Raw genomic sequence first — 19,221 nt, 5'->3', positions numbered from 1 at the left:
AATTAGGCTACGTATAATTAAGTTTATCTTTCATAGTTTTATTCAAGCAAAATGCATCTAAGGGAAAGGCATCTTACAAAGTTGGTTTTACTCTGAGTTAATAGAAAAGTGTCAACAACCTTATTTTGCCCCTCCCCCCACGGTCCAGGATTGATTAGTAAATTTTCCATACAATACTTGAAAATAATATGCTTTTACACTAAGCACCCAGAAGTAAGTCTGAAAGGACAACTGCAAACTTGCAAATTTGTTAGTACAAAGTTGGATAAACTTGCAGGTTCTCTCTATTGAAATACATCTCTGCATGACTGATGTTTAAATCTATGTTGTCCATAAAGTTTTTCCAAGCTCTGAAAGTCTTACTGATTTCAAAGTACTTGGTGGCCTCAGTTAGCAATCATATGTATAACAATGGTAATGTGACATGATTTTGACAGGACCAGGACAGCTGAGGAGATGCGAGGGTAAATTTGATCCTTACCTTTCAGGTTAAACACACCAAAAACAACTAACAAACGCAAAACTAAGCACAAAAGACATGAAAAATATGGAAAAACATTTTTTTTGACCTCCTCCCTCTATAACAGGGCATGGGTCATTTCCAGTGACATGTCTATTCTCATTGCATACATGAGCATTTGTTCAAATTTCATGGCTATTGCATTGTTACAGGACAACTGCTTGAAAGTTTTTAATTTACACCTGTGCAACAGAGAGTCACAGTACATTTTGAGATGTTTAAAAATTATTTATAAACCTGCTTCTGATATGCTAAAGCATTTGGCAACACTTTTACAGCATCTGATTTTACAGAATGAAAATTTCATACAGTACTCCTTGTGATTTTTTTGTACATCTAAGAAAGAAAACTCACACAAAGTAATTGGAATTGCCAAGCTTGGCTGCATGATCATGTAATTCCAGTTTATAATACTGGCACTAAAACCTTCATTAATTATGTTGACAAATCATTACCTGTACATTTAATGAAGGCAACCAACATGATTTGAAAACACAACCTTCAGGTTTTATGTTATGCATTTATCAAGGTGTACAGTTCTGCAATGAAATGAAAAAGCATGTAAATAAACAAAGAAAATTACAAATTCACTAGTTCCTGTGACACAAACTGTTTTAATCTCTCAAGGTACTGTCCATAAAGTTCCACGTCATTGTGGCCTGCTCCTTCTACCCACAATGGTTCTACAGGTCTCTGGCAACGCTCAAATAATGCTAGGCCATGTGAAAAGTCAATTACTTCATCTTCAGTCCCATGGATTATTAACACAGGAGAAGTTATTTTAGAGATTTTGTCAATGCTGTAAGAAAAAGATTAATTTGAGAATACAGCCTTACTAAGCTCTCTTAAAGGACAAGACACTCTTAATTTCACTTTTTAATTATGCATTTTAATTTTAACCATTTAGCTTTAAAGTTGTTTAAATTATTAAAAATGTGGATCTTATCAAGATTCTGGAAGCCATTTTGAAGGCATATGTAAGACTACACAGAAAGGAAGAACACTGGTGGAAACTACTAGGATTGCATAACAAAGCCATCAATTTAAAAGATGTACACGTTCACCATGTTTGCTTAAAAATCAAAGTCATTGCACTGATGAAAATATGGCTTGAGAGTTTTCTTCAGTAGAAAAAAATGCTTGTCAGAACTGGAAGAATTCTGACTCTTAACTTTTGATCTTCTGTGTGAAAGAACTCTTTGAAGAGCTTTAAACATAAGCAATTCTTCTAGCCAAGTATACCAGCCTGCAGTGGCCAATTAGTGGCAAAGTTCTGAAATTATACATGAAACAATCCGCTTCCTTCAATTAAAGTCTGCTTATTTTTTTCCAGTCTCTGCTACTGAAATAAATATGTGCAAAAGACTATTTATAGTTACTCAAACTAACAGCTCAGTGGAAGAACTGCTCATCAGAGTTCAGTGGTTACACATAGCAAAGCTAATCACTTTTAAACACATATTCATTGAAATTATTAAAACCTAGAAGGCTTATAAAGTTTTGTAAACTCTTTTAAATAAAATATTCCTTACTTATAATTTGTTCTGATTATGCTCTCATTATTTTTTTAAAATTCAATAATAGGGGAGGGGAAAGAAAAGCATGCACAAAAAAAATCCCACAACTTACTTTGGGAATGCATCAAAGCAGTAGGTCTTCTTTGTATCAGGAAAAGCTACTCGCATGCCTGAGGTCAGTGGAGAATGAAGAATTACAGCAGCACTTTCATACCTAGCAGCAAGATCTACAGACGGTACAGTTCCTATACTTTGGCCATATATAATCACATTTTCAGGGCGGATTCCATACCTAGAAAATTAAATATGTTAATAAAAAGGGCATGTAGAAGGAAACAGATCAGTTTATCACTATACATAAAAAAAAAACAGGCTCTCTGTACATCAAAACTTCCTGCAAAGGATCTGCATAGTGCATTATAAAGAACAACAAAAACAGCAGCTGGTAGAAGAACAAGAAAGAATATTTTATAATCTTCCTTTAATTTAAGTAAGGACTGCTATTTACTCTGTATTCATACTACTTTTAAACATGAAAAAAGGAAAATTAAATAACACTTCTGCCCCAAATGATACTGGAATGTGTGTGTGTGTACATATATATACACATATATTTTAAATACACATTTGTGCATGCAGCTGCAGAGCCGATGACAATTCTGGAATACAATTGTAAAAGAACCACAGCATCTAAGGTATTAGATTTAACAAATGCTAATCATATCAGACGAATGTTTTACATATATATGTTTTAATATATAATGTGGTGACCTTAAGAATGATTGTATACTTGCACAGATAACTAAAAGACCTGCAGCAGAAAACTGTTTAGAGCTTTACTAACTTTATGGTTCCAGCAAACACAACATAGGTAAACTCACAAGATATTAGTTTTACTTTTCAGATACTTGGCAAGCTTGTAATACTATTCAGTAGCTATGGAGACCTAAACATGGCACACAAAGACAGTGGCCAGAATATTATGATTTCTATGTAATGGCTGAAATGCTTCATTCTTATTATAGTTGCTTTGACACGAACACTAGACAGAGGAATATCTAACCTAACTCACAATTGAGACTGCCCAGAAAGCACCACAGAATTGGAGCAAAAGTCCTTGATAGTTAAATGAAATCACTTCCAGTTTTTCCTCTGATGAATTGAGATAGACAATAGAGCTGTCAACATCAGTTTCATAGTAACACACATGCCAGATCTAAAATATTTTTCCCACACTAATGTGGATACAAAGAGGGTCTGGTTCCCAAGCAACACAAGACTCCTGGAAAAACCTGTAAGCAAGTAGGTAGTTATGCTTGCAAGCACAGCGGCCACAGCAGAAATGAACTACTCATAAGGCATCAATCTATATGGGCAAGGTACTCTTACAGGCTCAGACCTTCACCTTCTAGGTGAAGGTACACCTTCATTTATTTGGAGCAGCTTAATCAGGAACAATTCACTGCATTCAAGAAAAAAAAAAAAAAGCCAAAAATTGTTCTATTGTACTGCTAGGAGCTTGAGCCTAGAGCAGAGTGGTCTAAAACCAGTGTGGAATAGCAAGAAGATACGTTGAACAACTACCCAAGGGGCTATGTTCCTGAAAGGACAGACTAACAATTATTTTCAGAGGAAATGAAAGAAGGTTGGGTGGTGGGGAAAGCTCTCTGCCACAAAGGATGCACACATCCTTTCTGCAAAAGACAGGACACCAGAATTAGACGATAAAAAGACATACCAGAGAATTTCAAATTGTCTCAGTTTACCTATATGTCGTATTTTCACACTCCAGTACAAAACTGGAGTGCTCCAGTAAAGTCACAGCAACAGAGGTAAAGAGAAATTGTCCAGTATTTTGTAAACATGACTAAGTATCTGTATGACTGGACAGTGCACAGAACAGTAGAATTTATTAATGAAGCCTAAAAACCTCAAAATCCAGAATATTCGAAAAAATGTTTCTGACATACCAACATATGCAAAGCAAAACCAAAAATCCACAAGCACTTTTCATAAGACAAAAAAGTTCTGTGTATATCAGCATAAACAGACAATAAAAAAGCCAGAATGATTTCGAAAAAAAATTACACTTAAGCATTACTAAAATATAAAAATCATTATTCAGGCACCTCTGAAAATGAACTGGGACTAAACCTCACTGCTTACAGTTGACATACACACCCATTTTATACAACGACTACTCATAATTACTAACATTATTTCTATAAAGAGCTTCTAGGATTATAATCAAATTAAAAGTTCTTAAATGATAGGACTCTCTCATAATTTTTGAACTACAATTAAAACCTACACCTAAGAGAAAGAAAAAATAGATTCATTCACATACAAAAAAAAACAAATTAATACTTTGTAGCCTAAACTTATGTAAGGTCTTCACAGTACTTCATTATCTCTTCTGAACAACTTTCCAATTTATTTTCATTTCTATTATTTAATCTCAAAGTAAAACAATTTAAACCACATTTGTGCGTTCTGAGAATAAAATTTTCCTTTTAAGTTATTCAAACAAGCCTCACATTAAATATGTCACACATTGTATCACTAACATAACACTGAGTTTGCACAGCAAATTAAGATGCAATCTCAAATGAAACTTTTTTTTCCTCAGATTTTACACTTCCATTTCCACATTTCATTGGGTATTAAGTTTATAAGATGTAGACCTTTGCAAAGAAATCTAAAGCAAAATCCAGAAGTACATTTTGGAGCACACATCCTCTCCTTTTTCTTTACTATTCTGCTTATATTTGAGCTGTCCTTTGGCTGAGGATGTGGATCCAAATAACAGCTGGAAAAAAAGTAAGCAAGAAATTACACTTACTATTTTTGGTTTAAAGTAATCCTTTCTCCAACACAGCCAAACAGACTGCCTTCAAGGCATCTGCCAGAAGCTTGTTTCACAGTTTGGAAACTAAAATAGTGAAGTCAATCACTACTAGTAGTGGTTCAAAGCAGTCACATTTTTGAGTATTCTGACTTAGGAGAGAAAAAAGTACCACCACCACCTTGGCATCCAGGCAGCAACATCTGATATGTCTCTCTCCATACTTCTCTTGAACAGACTTTTTGAGAAGTGGAAGAGAAAAGAGAAGTCAAAGTGTGTCTCAGTTCCTGCTTTTGAAAAATATCTTTTGTTTTTCAAGCTAAAATTGAAGAATTCTTGAAGAAACAGCTATGAGTAATTTCTTTAATCCAAAAATTTATATTTTCCTCCTTTTGGCAGTCCTATAACAGGCAAACTCCAAGAACTTCAGTAGAAAAAATACAAGTAGAAAAAGGTTACAGACCTACCAAATCAAAAGGAAAATGGCAGTAGCTCTGTTCTCTTTGACTGGGTCTTGGGACTTCAGGCCCTCCTGAAGAAAGGGGAAGTGCCAGTTCGAGCACGATATGCTCTAAATAGCAATTCAGATGACAAGAGCTCAAAGATATGTTATAAAACCCACGCACAAAATCACAGAACAGTTGATGCTGGGAGGGACCTCTGGAGGTGATCTAGTCCAGCCACCCGGCTCACGCAGGATCACCTAGAGCACATTGCCCAGGTCCACATTAGATGACTTTTGAATATCTTCAGGGAAATTACACGACCTCTCCGGGCACCTGTTTGAGTACTCGGTAACTCTCACAGTAAAGCCATTTCCCTCACACTCCGATGGACCTTTCTGTGTTTCAGTTTGTGCCCACTACCTCTAATCCTATTGCTGAAAAGAATTTGGCCCCATCTTCTTTATACCTTCACATATACCTTTCACATCGGTCAAGGAACCCTCCACAATCTTTTCTTCTCTGGGCTTTACACTCCAAGGCTTTCTCAGCTTTCCTACATAAGACAGATGCTTCAGTTTCTTTAACATCTTAGTAGCACTCTGTTCCAGTGTCTGCCTTCTCTGCACCTTTTGTCACTGAGGCCTTTACCCCATTTAGCAGTGGGACCACATTTTCCCTGGTCTTCCTTCTGATGATAATTCCAAATAAATCCCTCTTGTTGTCCTTGTCATCCCTTGCCAGATTAGACTCCAAATGAGCCCTGGCATTCCTAGTACTATCTCTGCATATAAAATCTCTACATCTCTCTTAAGTGGCCAGTCCCCACTTTCACCTGCTGTCTGTCTACTACCTGCTTATGTTTTGGTGTTTGCCAGGAGAACCTTGATCATCTATGCAGGTCTCCTGACTCCTTTGCAGGATTTCTTGCTCATTGGGATGCACTCTTCAGGAGCTTTATTTGCCCTGAAGCTTCCTCGCAAGATCCTCAAAACTTCATCATTTCATAGTCACTGCAAACCAAACTTCACATCTCAAACCAGCTTTTCCATGTTATTCAGTACAATGTCCAACAGCACATCATTTCCCATTGGTTCCACCAATGTCAGTGCTCTCCAGGAACCTCTTAGATTATTTGATTCTTGCTATGCTCCTCCTCCAGCAGATACTAGGTTGGCTAAAGCCCACCATAAAAAACAGAGCCCATGACTGTGCAGCTAATTCTACCTGTCCATAGAAGGCTTCATCTACTCCCGCTTCCTGACCAGGTGGTCTGTAGCCTGCAACAGTGTCACCCACATGAGTCCACCCATTACTCCTTACCTATAAGCTCTAGATCCACTTATCAACCCAAGCCAGAGCTCTGTACATTACAGCTGCTCTTTCAAATAAAGGATTACTCTTCCTCATCTTCCTGGCATTCCTTCCTAAAGGATTTGCAGCCATCGATGGCAGCATTCCAAAGATGTGAGCTATCCCACCATGTCTCAGTAATCAGAATGAGATCATAACCCTGTGACTGCACACAGATTTCCTCCTGTTTATTCCCAAACTGTGTGCAGACACTTCAGAGAACCTATCTAAGCATACTGATTTCCCAGGAGTGCAAGAGCTTTCCCCATCACGTTGCCTTATAGGTATTTCCTTAGCTGCACGCAATTCCCAGAGGTATTCCCACTCGAGCCCTGTTTTGCTGATTGCATGGTCCCCATAGCTCTTCCCTTTCTCCACCTTCCCTAGTCTAATGCCCTCACTACCAGAATTGGCCGGCCAAGACATATGTGTATCCCATTTAATGGCTGGATCCCAACTCTCCCGAACAGTTGTCAACCTTCAAACAAGTAACTGTGATCACAGAAACCAAAACACTGTTACTGACACCAGCAGCTGTTTACTTGACACAGCTATCTCCCCCTACTTCCACCTTTCCCCTCACTTGCAGGGACTGAGAAGACACGATCAGAGCCCCCACCCCCTGACCAGCATCTCCCGAGCTCTGCGATCCCATTTGATACTGTTAAGTTGCTCTTGGCAATACTGTGGTGCCCAGGAAGCAGAGGGTGATAGTGAGAGGGGTGGACAAGGTCTGGAATTCTTTCCCTGACATCTCAGATCCAAGGCCCCATCAGGCAGCAAAGCTTCCCAGGCAGCAGGTCAACCTGAGAGGTGCCTCTGTCCCTGCAGCAGGGAGTCACCCACTGCTGTCACCCTGCTCCTTTCAGCTGTTCCTACGTGGCACAGGCTCCATCAGCCCAGTTGCTTCATGGAGGCGGTGCCCAACTCCTCATTGGCATTGGTACACTTGACAACAATATCTCTGAAAGTTGATCGCAGCAGTAATGTAAACATTATTGTCCATTCAAGGAATCTTAGACAATTTGTGTCACGACAGACAAGCTATTTTTTTTTTCCCTCCTTTAACCTCAGAACAGCTGTGCACAGTACAAGCAATCTTCTTATGGAGTAAGTTATTCTGGACTGATTCTGATACAAAAGTTGGACAGAATTTTTCTCAGTTTAAAGGTGGACTCATGATTTTTCTCTTTCTTACAGTAACTGAGATTTCAACTCCTTTGAACACCCAATTAATCATTTATGCTTATGCACCTAAGGACTACCTGCATAGAAAGCATGAGGAACCTATGAGCAATATTTACACAGCTCTGTTGACACAAATTTGCTTAGTGATCCCAGTAAGCATTTGAGAGCTCACCCACTTCTTCCATACCAGCACACTAAAGGAGCAGGTTAATGTTTGTACTAACGTTGGTACACAGAATAGAACCACTTTCCTATTTGCACCGTTCTGCCAATGTTCCTCTTCATTAGGGCTTGTCAGCTAGTCCAGAAACTCAACTAATCCCTTCTGGAAGCAGGGCAACAATGATTTTTCTCTTTTATCTCTGACACCTGGCTGTCTTCAGGGTCTTTTGCTTGTCCTCTCACAAGAAGAGACACGCAGCTGGTGAAGTAAAGGAAGGAGGAAGGCAATACACCCTCGTAACTGTACCAGCGTTACAGTGGTAACCAACCCGTCTCTAGGATGAGCACACAAGCTCACAGGCCAGTAGGATAAAGACAGTAGGAATGAAATTTTGCTCTTGCAATAACATTCTTTTACTGTGAGCAGATATATGTTGACCAGCTACAGATGATTTTAATGAAGGTAACCCACGTGTAGATAAGACTCTTGTAGTGAAGCCAACCCCTAATGACGCCGCCTGCTCTTTTCAAATCTGGGGAGGTGAACGGAGGGGAAATTGTTCAATTGCACAAAATATTCCTTTTTGTTTTGTGGACAAAAGCTTCTAGCAGAAACTCCTTTTTTGTTTCTTTTTATTTCTGCCATAGAGATCCTTTCTGTGCTTTCCTGAATACATTGACAGTCCTCTTTTTTTCCCCGATTTATTCTTATATTTCGTATTCCTATAACTGACACACAACCTACAAATGTATGCCTAGCTTTAAGAAGTGTTTTCTAGATTTTAACCTATATATACACTTTTAACCTATATATAACCTATGTCCTTATAACAAGGAGATAACAGGTGAAGTTGCATTTTTCCCCACCCTTCTCTGAACTACTTCCATAAATCTAGAAGACCTTCTTCCATCACAAAAATAAAATATCAGTAGTCTCCTTAAAAAGGTGCATTTTCAACAGCATGCCTCAGGCTCCAACCACTAAAGAGATGGATGGCTCCACCACTAAAGAGACATTCTAGAGAGGCTATTGCTCGTAAAGCTCTTGCAACAGAAAAACAGGCAAGTGACAGCAAGGCTTGGGGCACCTGGAACACAGGGAGGAAGGATGCACCTTTCAGGACCTTTTGACATCACGCTCAGGGTAAATTACAGCAGCAAACTGCAAGACATAAAGGGCACAAACATGTTCTGCACATTTAACTATCAACATGCCACTCCATGAATAAAATGTGAACATACTCCTCTTCCTAAACACAGATGTGTATTTCCCTGCTGCACATATAACATTGCTAGAAAGAAAAGGAAACTCATGTTTTAGGAGAGGCAAACCACAGACCATGCACACAACAAACTACCTCCTTCACTTTCCTCAATGATTTGGCCTTTTCTAAACTTTAGTGCTACTGGTACCTTCACCTTCCGGGCAAAGCACGTGTTATGAAAAATTGACTCCACTTTTCCTCACATCTTTTAATAAAAGCACAAGTTCTATCTGTCTCTATCAAAAAAAAAGCTACTTTTTTTTTCTCAATTTAAAGTAATCCATAAATCTCAAAAGAACACTTTCAGCCAACAACAAAATAGCTGTGTTATTGTTATATTTCTCTGTTTATATTATGTATATTCTGTCCACTTGAACAGATCAATCTGATGGCAAGATTTACCCTCTAATTTTGCCAGTATCATACACTCCAAAGTAAGCAGCAATGACAAGGCTGCTTGGCTTCCTAGAGTTAAATCTGGTCATAAGGCAACTAGAGGAAGCTTTCAGGTTTCTGAATTAGCACCTCTCACCATGGATTTGCCTGAGGCTGGTGGAATCTCTCCATCCTGCTGAGGTGTCATCAAAGGCCTTCATAAAACAGGACAGCAGAAGACAGGCGTATCCCCAAATGACTACTTGCATTTCAACACTGTGTAGCTATGACTGCCAGAAAAAAAATGTTCTCACTTGCAGCTTTCATTCAGTTCTACGGCAGGGGGAAGGTGGGAGGGATGTAAAAACACACACTTACACTCAAGGTTATGAAGAGATATATACTAATATCTAATATATTGTCTCTGTACATTCTGGATTCAGGAATCATTTGGCTGCCAAATCATTTTTCTATACACATGCATATGTATCACAGTATTCACATACCTTAATTCAACCATCTTTAAGAAAACAGGTTCTTATCACCAGTGAAAAAACAGAACTAAGAATAATACTCAAGATAGAAATTAGGGTGATAGTGAGGTTACCGCAGACTATCACTATCACCCTGAACATTATTCTTAGTTCAGAGACTGTTCCGTTTTGGGTCTCTAGTCCCCACCGGAAAATTTACAGAAGGCTATTGAGATCATCCTTCCAAAGTACCACTTACAACACTTAATATGTCTCCACCCCAAGCAGCTGTGTTGATGATTTCAGTTGTCTCAGACACATATTCTGATGTTGGGCCCTAGGATCCCATTTCTCACAACGGGGAATGAAGTGAGCTGTGGGTGGCTGTGATCAACCTCCCACAGAGGCAATTTATCTGCTCCATTCTTTGTCCCATCATGCACTCCAGAAGGAACAGTTTGAAAGCTTAGGAGCCCTCTCTTCTCTCCTGCCATCAACACAAATTTCAAATTACAGCTATACTTAACATCTATCCTAAAACAACCCATAGAATTAATTTGTTTTTGCAGAACACTGATATTATAAGTGCCAGAGTAACGCTACCAGAACAGGCTATGCTAGGAAAGTGAATCAATGTTGCAGCAAACACTCAAAGGCTAAATTCTGGTCATGATATTCATCAAGTAGTTAAAGAGAGCTGAGCACTGTCACAGAGATCCACAGAACACTATGGACAGGTAAACTGAACTATGATGCAGACTCATGAACCAGTACTTCCAAAGTCGACAATGTGCTCAACTTGTCCCCTCTCCATTCGGCTACAGAACAGACAAACAAAAACAAAGACAAACAAACAACCAAAATACTCTGCTAGTGGGGAGTTGAGAGTAGCACAGTGGAAACTAGCAACAACAAACAATTTTCATTCAACGAAAAAAAAAAGTTTTAGGTTTAAGAATCAAGCAATTGAGCAGACCAATCCTGTGCTACCTACAATACAGAATAGTGTACTTGTAAAAGAGATTTTGACCACCCAAAATAAACGCAGGCAACAAATGTGTTTGAGGTCATTTTGAATTGAGGAGGGAAAACCAAATAGACAGAAAACATATTTAGTATCCCTCCTCAATGGTCCTTTAAAGAGGGTACTTAAATTGGATATATTAAGGACATATTGAGACAGCATATTTTTGAGCTCAAAAAGCTTACTTGATTGGGGAAGTTACCCTAAGGTTGTTCAGGTGTAGAGGAAAGGATGCAATTTACAGCCATGTTACCTTTCAGGTTCTCAGTCAGAAAATTATTTGAAGAGGGAGGAACAGGGGAGGGGAAGAAAGGAAATACCAATTAGTTCATATAACAGGGCCTACAAATTGACATGAGCTAGTGATTAAGTTTCATTATCTAGTTTGCTTCTGTTTTGCTAGTATGTTAAACAATTCAGACAGTTTTCCGCGTTGGCCACAAACCACACGGTTTTGGTCAATGTTACCCTGTACTTTGCCAAGTGGCTATCTTCCAGATCACCTGCCAAGCAAAGGCCGCAGTCACCAATGTACCTGTTCTAGATCGCAGCTGACAAAGCGGATGCTTAGTTACAGCTGCTTTCCACTACATCAATAAAAATGTCCCAAACCACTCTGCAACTCTCCAAACCAGCTGCAGAGTACAAATGCTATATACTGGCCACCTCTGCTTTTACAAGGTTTACAAATATAATCATTTCCCCAGTTTTAATATATGAGTATATATTCTCTCAAAAGAACACCCTTGTAACATAAGAAAAATGAACGACAATAGATGTATTTAAAACACTGAAAAAGAATATCCCCCCAAGGAATACGGAAAGAGTTAGAATTACATGCATCAAGTTCTTAATTACTAACTTCTAGGCCCAGGATTTATAGAATGTCTGTGTACACCCCTATGCTAAGACACATCCCTGATATTACAGTATTAATACTCTAAGCATAATTGCAATTGCAATACTCTAAGCATAATGAGCTGCATAATACTACAATACCACGGCAATTCTCAAAAAGAACCTTCCTGTAGTTTAGTACTCATGGGATGAAGTGAGCTTTCTCTTCAAATGGAAGAAACAACAGCAAAGAAGTGGGCATTCAGTGCCGTGTATATAGTGCCTGGATTTCCCACCTGTAGCAGAGAATGCCTACACAACCTTTTAACTTATAATTTAATATCTCCAAAACCAAAGCTAAAACACAGACACCTAGAAACAGCCTTCGAGTCTGGATTTTTTTTCCTTGTTCTGTTCTAATCAATCTGAATTAACGGTACTGACTCAGATTCCTGTTGTTTCCATCATAATGTGTTTATGCACACCGACCATAACACTACATCGCATTTCACTTGGTTAAAGGCTGTTTTAACTTTGTAAGGAAGGCTGTTTTGAAAAGGCTAGAGCTGATAGTCTCCATTCTGAAACAAAGGTGACAAGAACACTAAAGAGAAAACCAGACAAGGGCCTTGTAACAGCCTTTCCACTACCCACACAAAGAAGTACACAATGTTTGTACCCAAAGAACAACTTTTTATCTTCTCTTCCCCACATCACCCTGGTGGCTCAATTATTGGAGAATCATGTATTTATTTATTTACTCTCCTGTATCTCCAAAGGAAGAGACCCCAAACTATGATTACAAGAACGATCTTCTAATCATTCAATCAAGTCTGAAATATATACTATTAAATTTCATCCCATTTCAACTGCTCTAGCACATCAACACTACATGCTCATTCTCTTCAATATTTGCAATTTAATCCTAAACTACAGCATATTCTATTCTATATTTCCATTCTAATGAATGATAGAGGATAACCATTCAGAAAGCATGCTGGGAAATAAAAATTGCAAATAATATCTTACCTTGTCCTAAGAGCCACCCAAGCAGCATCAATGTCAGCATACAGATTCTTCTCTGTTGGCTTCCCAGAACTTGCACCATATCCAGAATAATCATATGAGAATATGTTGCAATTAATCCGTGAACCCAGTCCTATGTAAAAGCTGCTCATCTGACCTAGGTCAACAGCATTTCCATGCGAGAAGAGCAAAGTATACTTGGCGTTAGGTGAGCAGCGCACAAACATACAGGCAATCCTGTTACCTTTACTTGTTCTAGTCATGAAGCACTCAATGGCATCTTTTTCTCTGGAAGAATACTGCCAGTCTGCTCGCTCTGAGAGATGCAAAGTCCAGCGACTACCACTCTCATCACACATCAGTGTGTATGTGGGGTCTGGAGGCAAAAATGCGAGTTTGGAAGCAATTTTCCCTGGGCATGGTGGACAACAGAACAGGCAACATAGTTCACTAAAGGAAAGATTATTCATCTTCTAGTCTGAAATCGGAAGAAAGAGACATATCAGTTTCCAGTTACAATTCCATATAAAAAGAACAAAGAAAGACTCATGGAATATAAAAACTTTATCTCTCCAATAAATAAGCAATTTTAGCAGAAGCATTTAACAAAACAGATTTTGTTCTATAAACAAATTTCTGCACAATAGTTTATTTGATTTTCTTAACTGTTTTAAAATAAGCATGTTCCTAAAGAAATAATGGTCTCTCTAGAGCCTATCTAGACTTAACACACACAAACACACACACACACACACAAAAAAAAAAAAAAAAAAAAAAAACACCACCCAAGGAAAGAACAAGCACAAATTGTGGAGTTTGTTTTGTGGAGATGAAATTCCTCCTCTAAAAAAAATAACAGAATTGCTCACCTCATTGACAAATATATATCTGATAGAGAACCGTTAAAACATGCTGTCACATTTGCAGGATACTATGGTAATGACATTCTCTATAGATCACTACAGTGCTTCCCAGACATAGAGAAAATATGAATAATGGGCTGCTGCAAGCTGTATCAGCAGTATGAGAGGTGCACAAAGGTCAAGACTTTCAGGAGGCAAAAAGAAAGGACATTTCTACTGACTTTCAGAGCACTAGTGACCTTTAGAACCCTAAAAATCTAGCTATCAACTCTCATCTGCTCCCCACACTGTCTGGTAACAGCGCTTCTGAACCCTTGACAGAGACTATTATTAGACAAGGTTTTCCTGCCTTGCAAGTAGAAATTGGGGTCATACTGATATTATCCATTTTAATGATAAGTCTATTTTTACTCTTTGCTTTAAAAGAAACATCCCACATCTAAACATTATTTCATAAAATATTTGGCAAAACAATACAACTCACATTACTAATTCAAGGTAGAAAAATAATAAGAAAAAGTTAATATACCCTAAGGAAGTTTGATAAAGATACAGCTACCCTGGTAAAGTGATGTTTTTCCCTGTTAAGGAGTAGGAAAGGAAAAACTCTTTGTCGATAATACTTTCTCAGAGGAAAGTGTGATGACAAAATCTACCAAGAACCATTCTGGCCACAGAGCACAGTGAGGATAATCATTCTTCTTTCTTTCTTGTTGTTAAGGTGTCTGACATTTCATCTCAGCTTAAACTGCTTTCCCATCCCAATTCCATCCACAGGTCTCCAGTTCCCACTGGATTATGCAAATGAAAGTGCTCTTACAGCTTGACATGCCACCTTCAACAGTCAGATCTAAGTTTATGATCAGGAACAAATCAAGCCTACTACCAACATTCACAGCTGCATGCTGCTTCAGAAGCACCTGTGCAATCCAATGACAACAGGAAAAAATCTCACTTACAAGCATAATACTTTGCAATATTGTAAACAGATTCCAAAACTAGTCCTCTAACTTGTATACAAGCGTAGTTCTCATTGCTGTACACACTGCCAACTCCTTGGAAAAGCTTCACAGCATACTGCCTCAGGAACTGTTGAAGACAGATCACAACACAACTATCCTTACTTTAAATTTGTGAGATGATAGGGTATGAATGTATACTGCATGTAATGCCTCATAAAGCAGGCATACTTGCATAGTAGTAAACAAGCCTCACAAGACAGTGTGATGAACGTGAGCATTCTTGAATACTACTGCTCTTTGTAGTGTTTTTCCAAGACTACTACAGTTGAGTGCTTCCATTTTAGACCTTCAGTTTTCTCTGAAACAGTGGAAACAGATTCTTATATATCATGGGTAGCCAACATTACAAACCTAAAGGAGGTGTCAGAAAGGGTATACTACTCACCTCCAAGAAGAATCAGATTTATTCAGTTTCTGTCATTGGAAAAACAAAATTACCATATTTCTGGTAGCTAAAGAAACAATAACCTCACTTCCATAATCAGCACAAGTAGTCACCAAAACTTGCAATGGCTCATCTGTTCCGCCAGGCATGATCACCTGCATATTAAGTTTAATTTTAATTCGCAAGTCAAGACGAGTTCTACTGGAGGACCATGGATTTGCAAAAGTCTTAAACTATCTTTTGCATAGAAAAAAGCTCAGTATTTTTCCTTTCTTTTCTTGGAGCTGTGAGGACCATAGGAGTCCCTTTTCTCAGGTCTACCCAGAATGTTCATGATTACAGCTTAGAGAAACTAGGCTGTAACTATGCTAGAGAAACTATGCCTCAGTAGGTTCTTTTTGAAGAAGAGCCTGTAACCCAGAATTCAACCACTCTTCTATTTCCACCAGAGGAAAAATTACACTGGCTGTTCTGAGTGATTTTTTTTCTCCACTTTGTAATAAAAACTGAAGCCTAAAGACTGATCAGACTGTTTTATGTGAAATACTTATTTATATTTTATGTGAAAGAAATCTAGTTGCATCTCCAAAACAGCCTGCTAGGGCCAAAACTAACAAATTGCTTTCTATCCCACAATAGAACTATGATTGTAGAATTTCTCACTTTCTCCTCAATTCACTTGTCAGAAAGAATTAAAACAACAGCTTACGTGATGTATAACTAGAAACAACATAATAAACTACAAATATGATTTCATTCATAAAATATTTGTTTGTCACAGTCACTTCAGAAGACTGAAAATCGGCCTGTGAAATTCACACACATGGCAGTACAGCAGTAACAATTTCAACCCATATTGCGTCTTTGCCACAGACAGCAAGTTACAATCTATGCCGACAAATATAACCACAGCCATCCCATATTAGACTGTAAAACAGATTTAAGGTAATGCTTCTCTTAATCCAATGGTAACTCTCTTTTGTCTAAAGATTCTGATTCTGGTGTTGTTCTCCATTTAAACCATAGCTAGTAACAGAGTAAAAAATAGTTATAATAAAAATTGCTATTTTCTTTACCTAAACAGAACAAATCTGGTACACAACACCTACTGAACACCCTCAGGAGGATACCTTCAACTGAAGGCACACAATGTTTTCATTATACTGGAACTGGTTTGTCACTCATTGTATTCACATGAGTGTGTTCTTAACCTCCGGATCTGGAACGAAACCAGGATGTGAGAGAGTCCCCAGGGTGTATAGAGTAATTCTGATATCAGTGTTTAAAAGTACAACTGAATCAGCATTTCAACCTAGTAGTTATCCACGAGATGTCATCATCTGACCTCAATTAAAACAGTCATTATCTTTCCTCAAAAGGTATACAGGTGAGATACTTCATGGAAGGGATTAAATTTAGTGTTAAAAATAAATAAAAGTGTTTTTAATGCACAAAAAGCACTTAAATATGATCTCCTAATGCTCCACCTAGACAAGAATTAAGAAGGGGATTAAAAAAAAAGGTAACAAGAAAATCTTCATTTAGCATTACCCATCATTGGCAACAGCAGTACAAAATACAACAATCTTAAAAGACACATAATTGTGTTAAGTCTAAAACAAAATTCGTGGAACATTAAGAAAGCAGAATGAGCGAACTTTATTAACATCACTCTAATCAAACTGGCTTGCTTTATCTGAACTCTTTTACTAAAACTACGGGGAAAAATAACAACACCCATCACAGATTCCTTGAAGCACACAGTTCCATGAATACAAGTGAATGATTTTAACTCGTCTATTCAAAACATATGTTAGAAAAACATTGTTATCATCTAACATCTCTTTAGCAAGCTTGATGTAAACAAATTTCTGCCCTTATTACAGCAGCATCTTCAGATACAGATTCAAATGTACAAACCACAACAACAAAACTATTTCACTACTTCTGCTTCTCAGTTCAGTCCTAATTAAGAAAACAGTGCTGTTCTGCAAAGACTGTTCCTGATGCTGGTAATTTCGCTCATGGAGGGAAGAAAAAAAAGTATGCTAAGAGAAATCTATATATTAAAATCCAAAATGTTTCATTTTTATTAGGAAGGAGAGAAAAAAAACTACACGTAAAAACAAAATGCATAAACTTTTACTATTTCATCTAGATAGGCTAAGAAATAAAACAGAGCTAAGTAGCATCAACCATAGCCACCATTAGCAGGGTAGATCTTAAGAGGGAAAAAGATCACTTTATCAAATATATCTCAAAGTTTCATGAATAAAAACTAATGCACAAAATAACAAAATTAAAACTGCCTAGAGGCAGTAGTTTTAATCCATTCTTTAGTAATTAACCTTTTCATTAAGGTTGGCAGAGGAGAGAGGAAAAAAAAAAAGTCTAATCAGAGAAACACCTTAAATGTTTACCTTGGGACTCCTAAGATTACACAGATGTATTTCTTTCATATAAGCAATTATTCCTGTCTTCCTCCTGTGCAAACCATAACAGGAGAATGGCTCCCACTATTTATGTCTCAGCGTATTTCACTCCATATTAGTAGCTTAGTCTGAAAAGCCCAATCCTAGCAAGCACTTATCTAGACGTGATCTTATACTTACCTTAAATATATTCTAATCCTGTATTTAAATTGCCTTTTTGAGAAGAAGCAGTCATAAGAACAATGTCACCCTTGTAAACAGAGCTGCCGGTTTGTAAATTAAATTCAATGTTGTTCTAACTGAGCAACAGGCAAGATAGCACAGGAGGAGATAGAACAACAAGTCCTTCTAAATCATAGCTTTTCAAGGAAAGGAAACGGACGCTCGAGTTCAAGCCACTATTGAAATGCTAATATTTACTTCAAAATCTGCCTTATGTTATCACGGAGCAGAAGACCTTGAATGCGTCCAACTTGTTTAATAGTTAAAGAAGTGAAACGTGAACATGTACAGTTGCAGAAAAAACAAATGTAAACAAACAAAAAAACAAACAAACAACAACAACAACAAAAAAAACTAATAGTGCCTAACTAGTACCTAACTAAGAATCATACAGATGCATTAAACTAATGGCCGGAGCTAATGGCAGGGCCGGAGGGGAGCAGGAAGTGTATTCGGCAGCGAAAAGCCCATACCCAGCAATACCTCCACGCACCTCGTGAACCCTCCGCGCGCTCCTCACGGAGCACAACGACCTACGGAAAAGACCGGGAAGCCCGGCCGGCGCGAAGCGGCGTTCCCCGGAGCGGCCGATGCGAAGCGCGGCGGAGACGCCGCTTCCCGGCTCCCGCAGCCCCCGGGCCAGGCGCGACACGCGCGGGGGGCCACGCGCGTTACGTAACGCGCCGGCTCCGCGCAGGGCCCCGCGCGGCGCGCAACGCCCGGCGCCCTCAGCGCGCGCCGAGGGCCGCTTCCCCGCACAGGCCCCGCTCCGCCCGCGCCGCGTTACCTCCGCCCGGCGCCAGCTGCGCCGGCGGCCCCGCGCTCTCCAACGGCCGCCGTTCGAAGGCCGCGGCGGTTGCGCTGAGTAACGGCCCGCGCTGGGGCCGTCCCTGCCGCCCGGCCTCGGCAGCGGTGCCCGCCGCCTCCTCCCGTCGCGGCACCGACCGGCACCGACGGACCCCGTCTCGCCCCGCGGCGGCACCGGAGCCCACGGAGCAGCTGCCGCGGCGCCGAGGGGCGGGGCGGCGCCGAGGGGCGGAACCGCGCGCGCCGCCAGCCGCGCGACCGCCAATGGGAGAGCAGCCCGCAATGTGCCGTCCGCCACTCAGCAGCCGCCTGGGGCGGGGAGGGCGGCGGGCTGGCCAATCGGCGCGCGCGGCGTGATGCTGCGGGCGCCGACGGTGGCCAATGGGCACGTGGGGCGGGAGCGCGGCGGCGCTGGTGGCGGCGGTTCCGAGGCCTGTTCCGAGACCGGTTCCGGGCTGGGCC

General features: G+C 39.6%; 1 protein-coding gene across 2 annotated transcripts; it reads right to left on the bottom strand.

The window, feature by feature from the left end:
* Nucleotides 1–541: 541 nt before the first annotated feature.
* Nucleotides 542–18,853, bottom strand: ABHD17B (abhydrolase domain containing 17B, depalmitoylase). Of its 2 annotated transcripts, none has more exons than XM_088537475.1 (4): nt 18,740–18,853; nt 13,032–13,506; nt 2,150–2,329; nt 542–1,319 (listed from the first exon to the last, which is right to left on the bottom strand). In XM_088537475.1, the coding sequence occupies exons 2-4, from the start codon at nt 13,496–13,498 to the stop codon at nt 1,100–1,102; spliced, it is 867 nt and encodes a 288-aa protein (XP_088393601.1). In that variant the 5' UTR covers nt 13,499–13,506; nt 18,740–18,853; the 3' UTR covers nt 542–1,099. The 2 variants fall into 2 exon arrangements, with proteins under 2 accessions (XP_088393601.1, XP_088393602.1); XM_088537476.1 differs by lacking the exon at nt 18,740–18,853 and adding an exon at nt 13,898–13,919.
* Between the last annotated feature and the right edge of the window lie 368 nt (nt 18,854–19,221).

The sequence above is a fragment of the Tinamus guttatus genome, unplaced genomic scaffold (assembly GCF_059628265.1).
Source record: "Tinamus guttatus ecotype Peru unplaced genomic scaffold, ASM5962826v1 Tinamus_guttatus_pri_ptg000782l, whole genome shotgun sequence".
Lineage (NCBI taxonomy): Eukaryota > Metazoa > Chordata > Aves > Tinamiformes > Tinamidae > Tinamus > Tinamus guttatus.
Note: the sequence above shows the minus strand (reverse complement) of the source record. Positions and strands in the feature narration are given on the sequence as shown.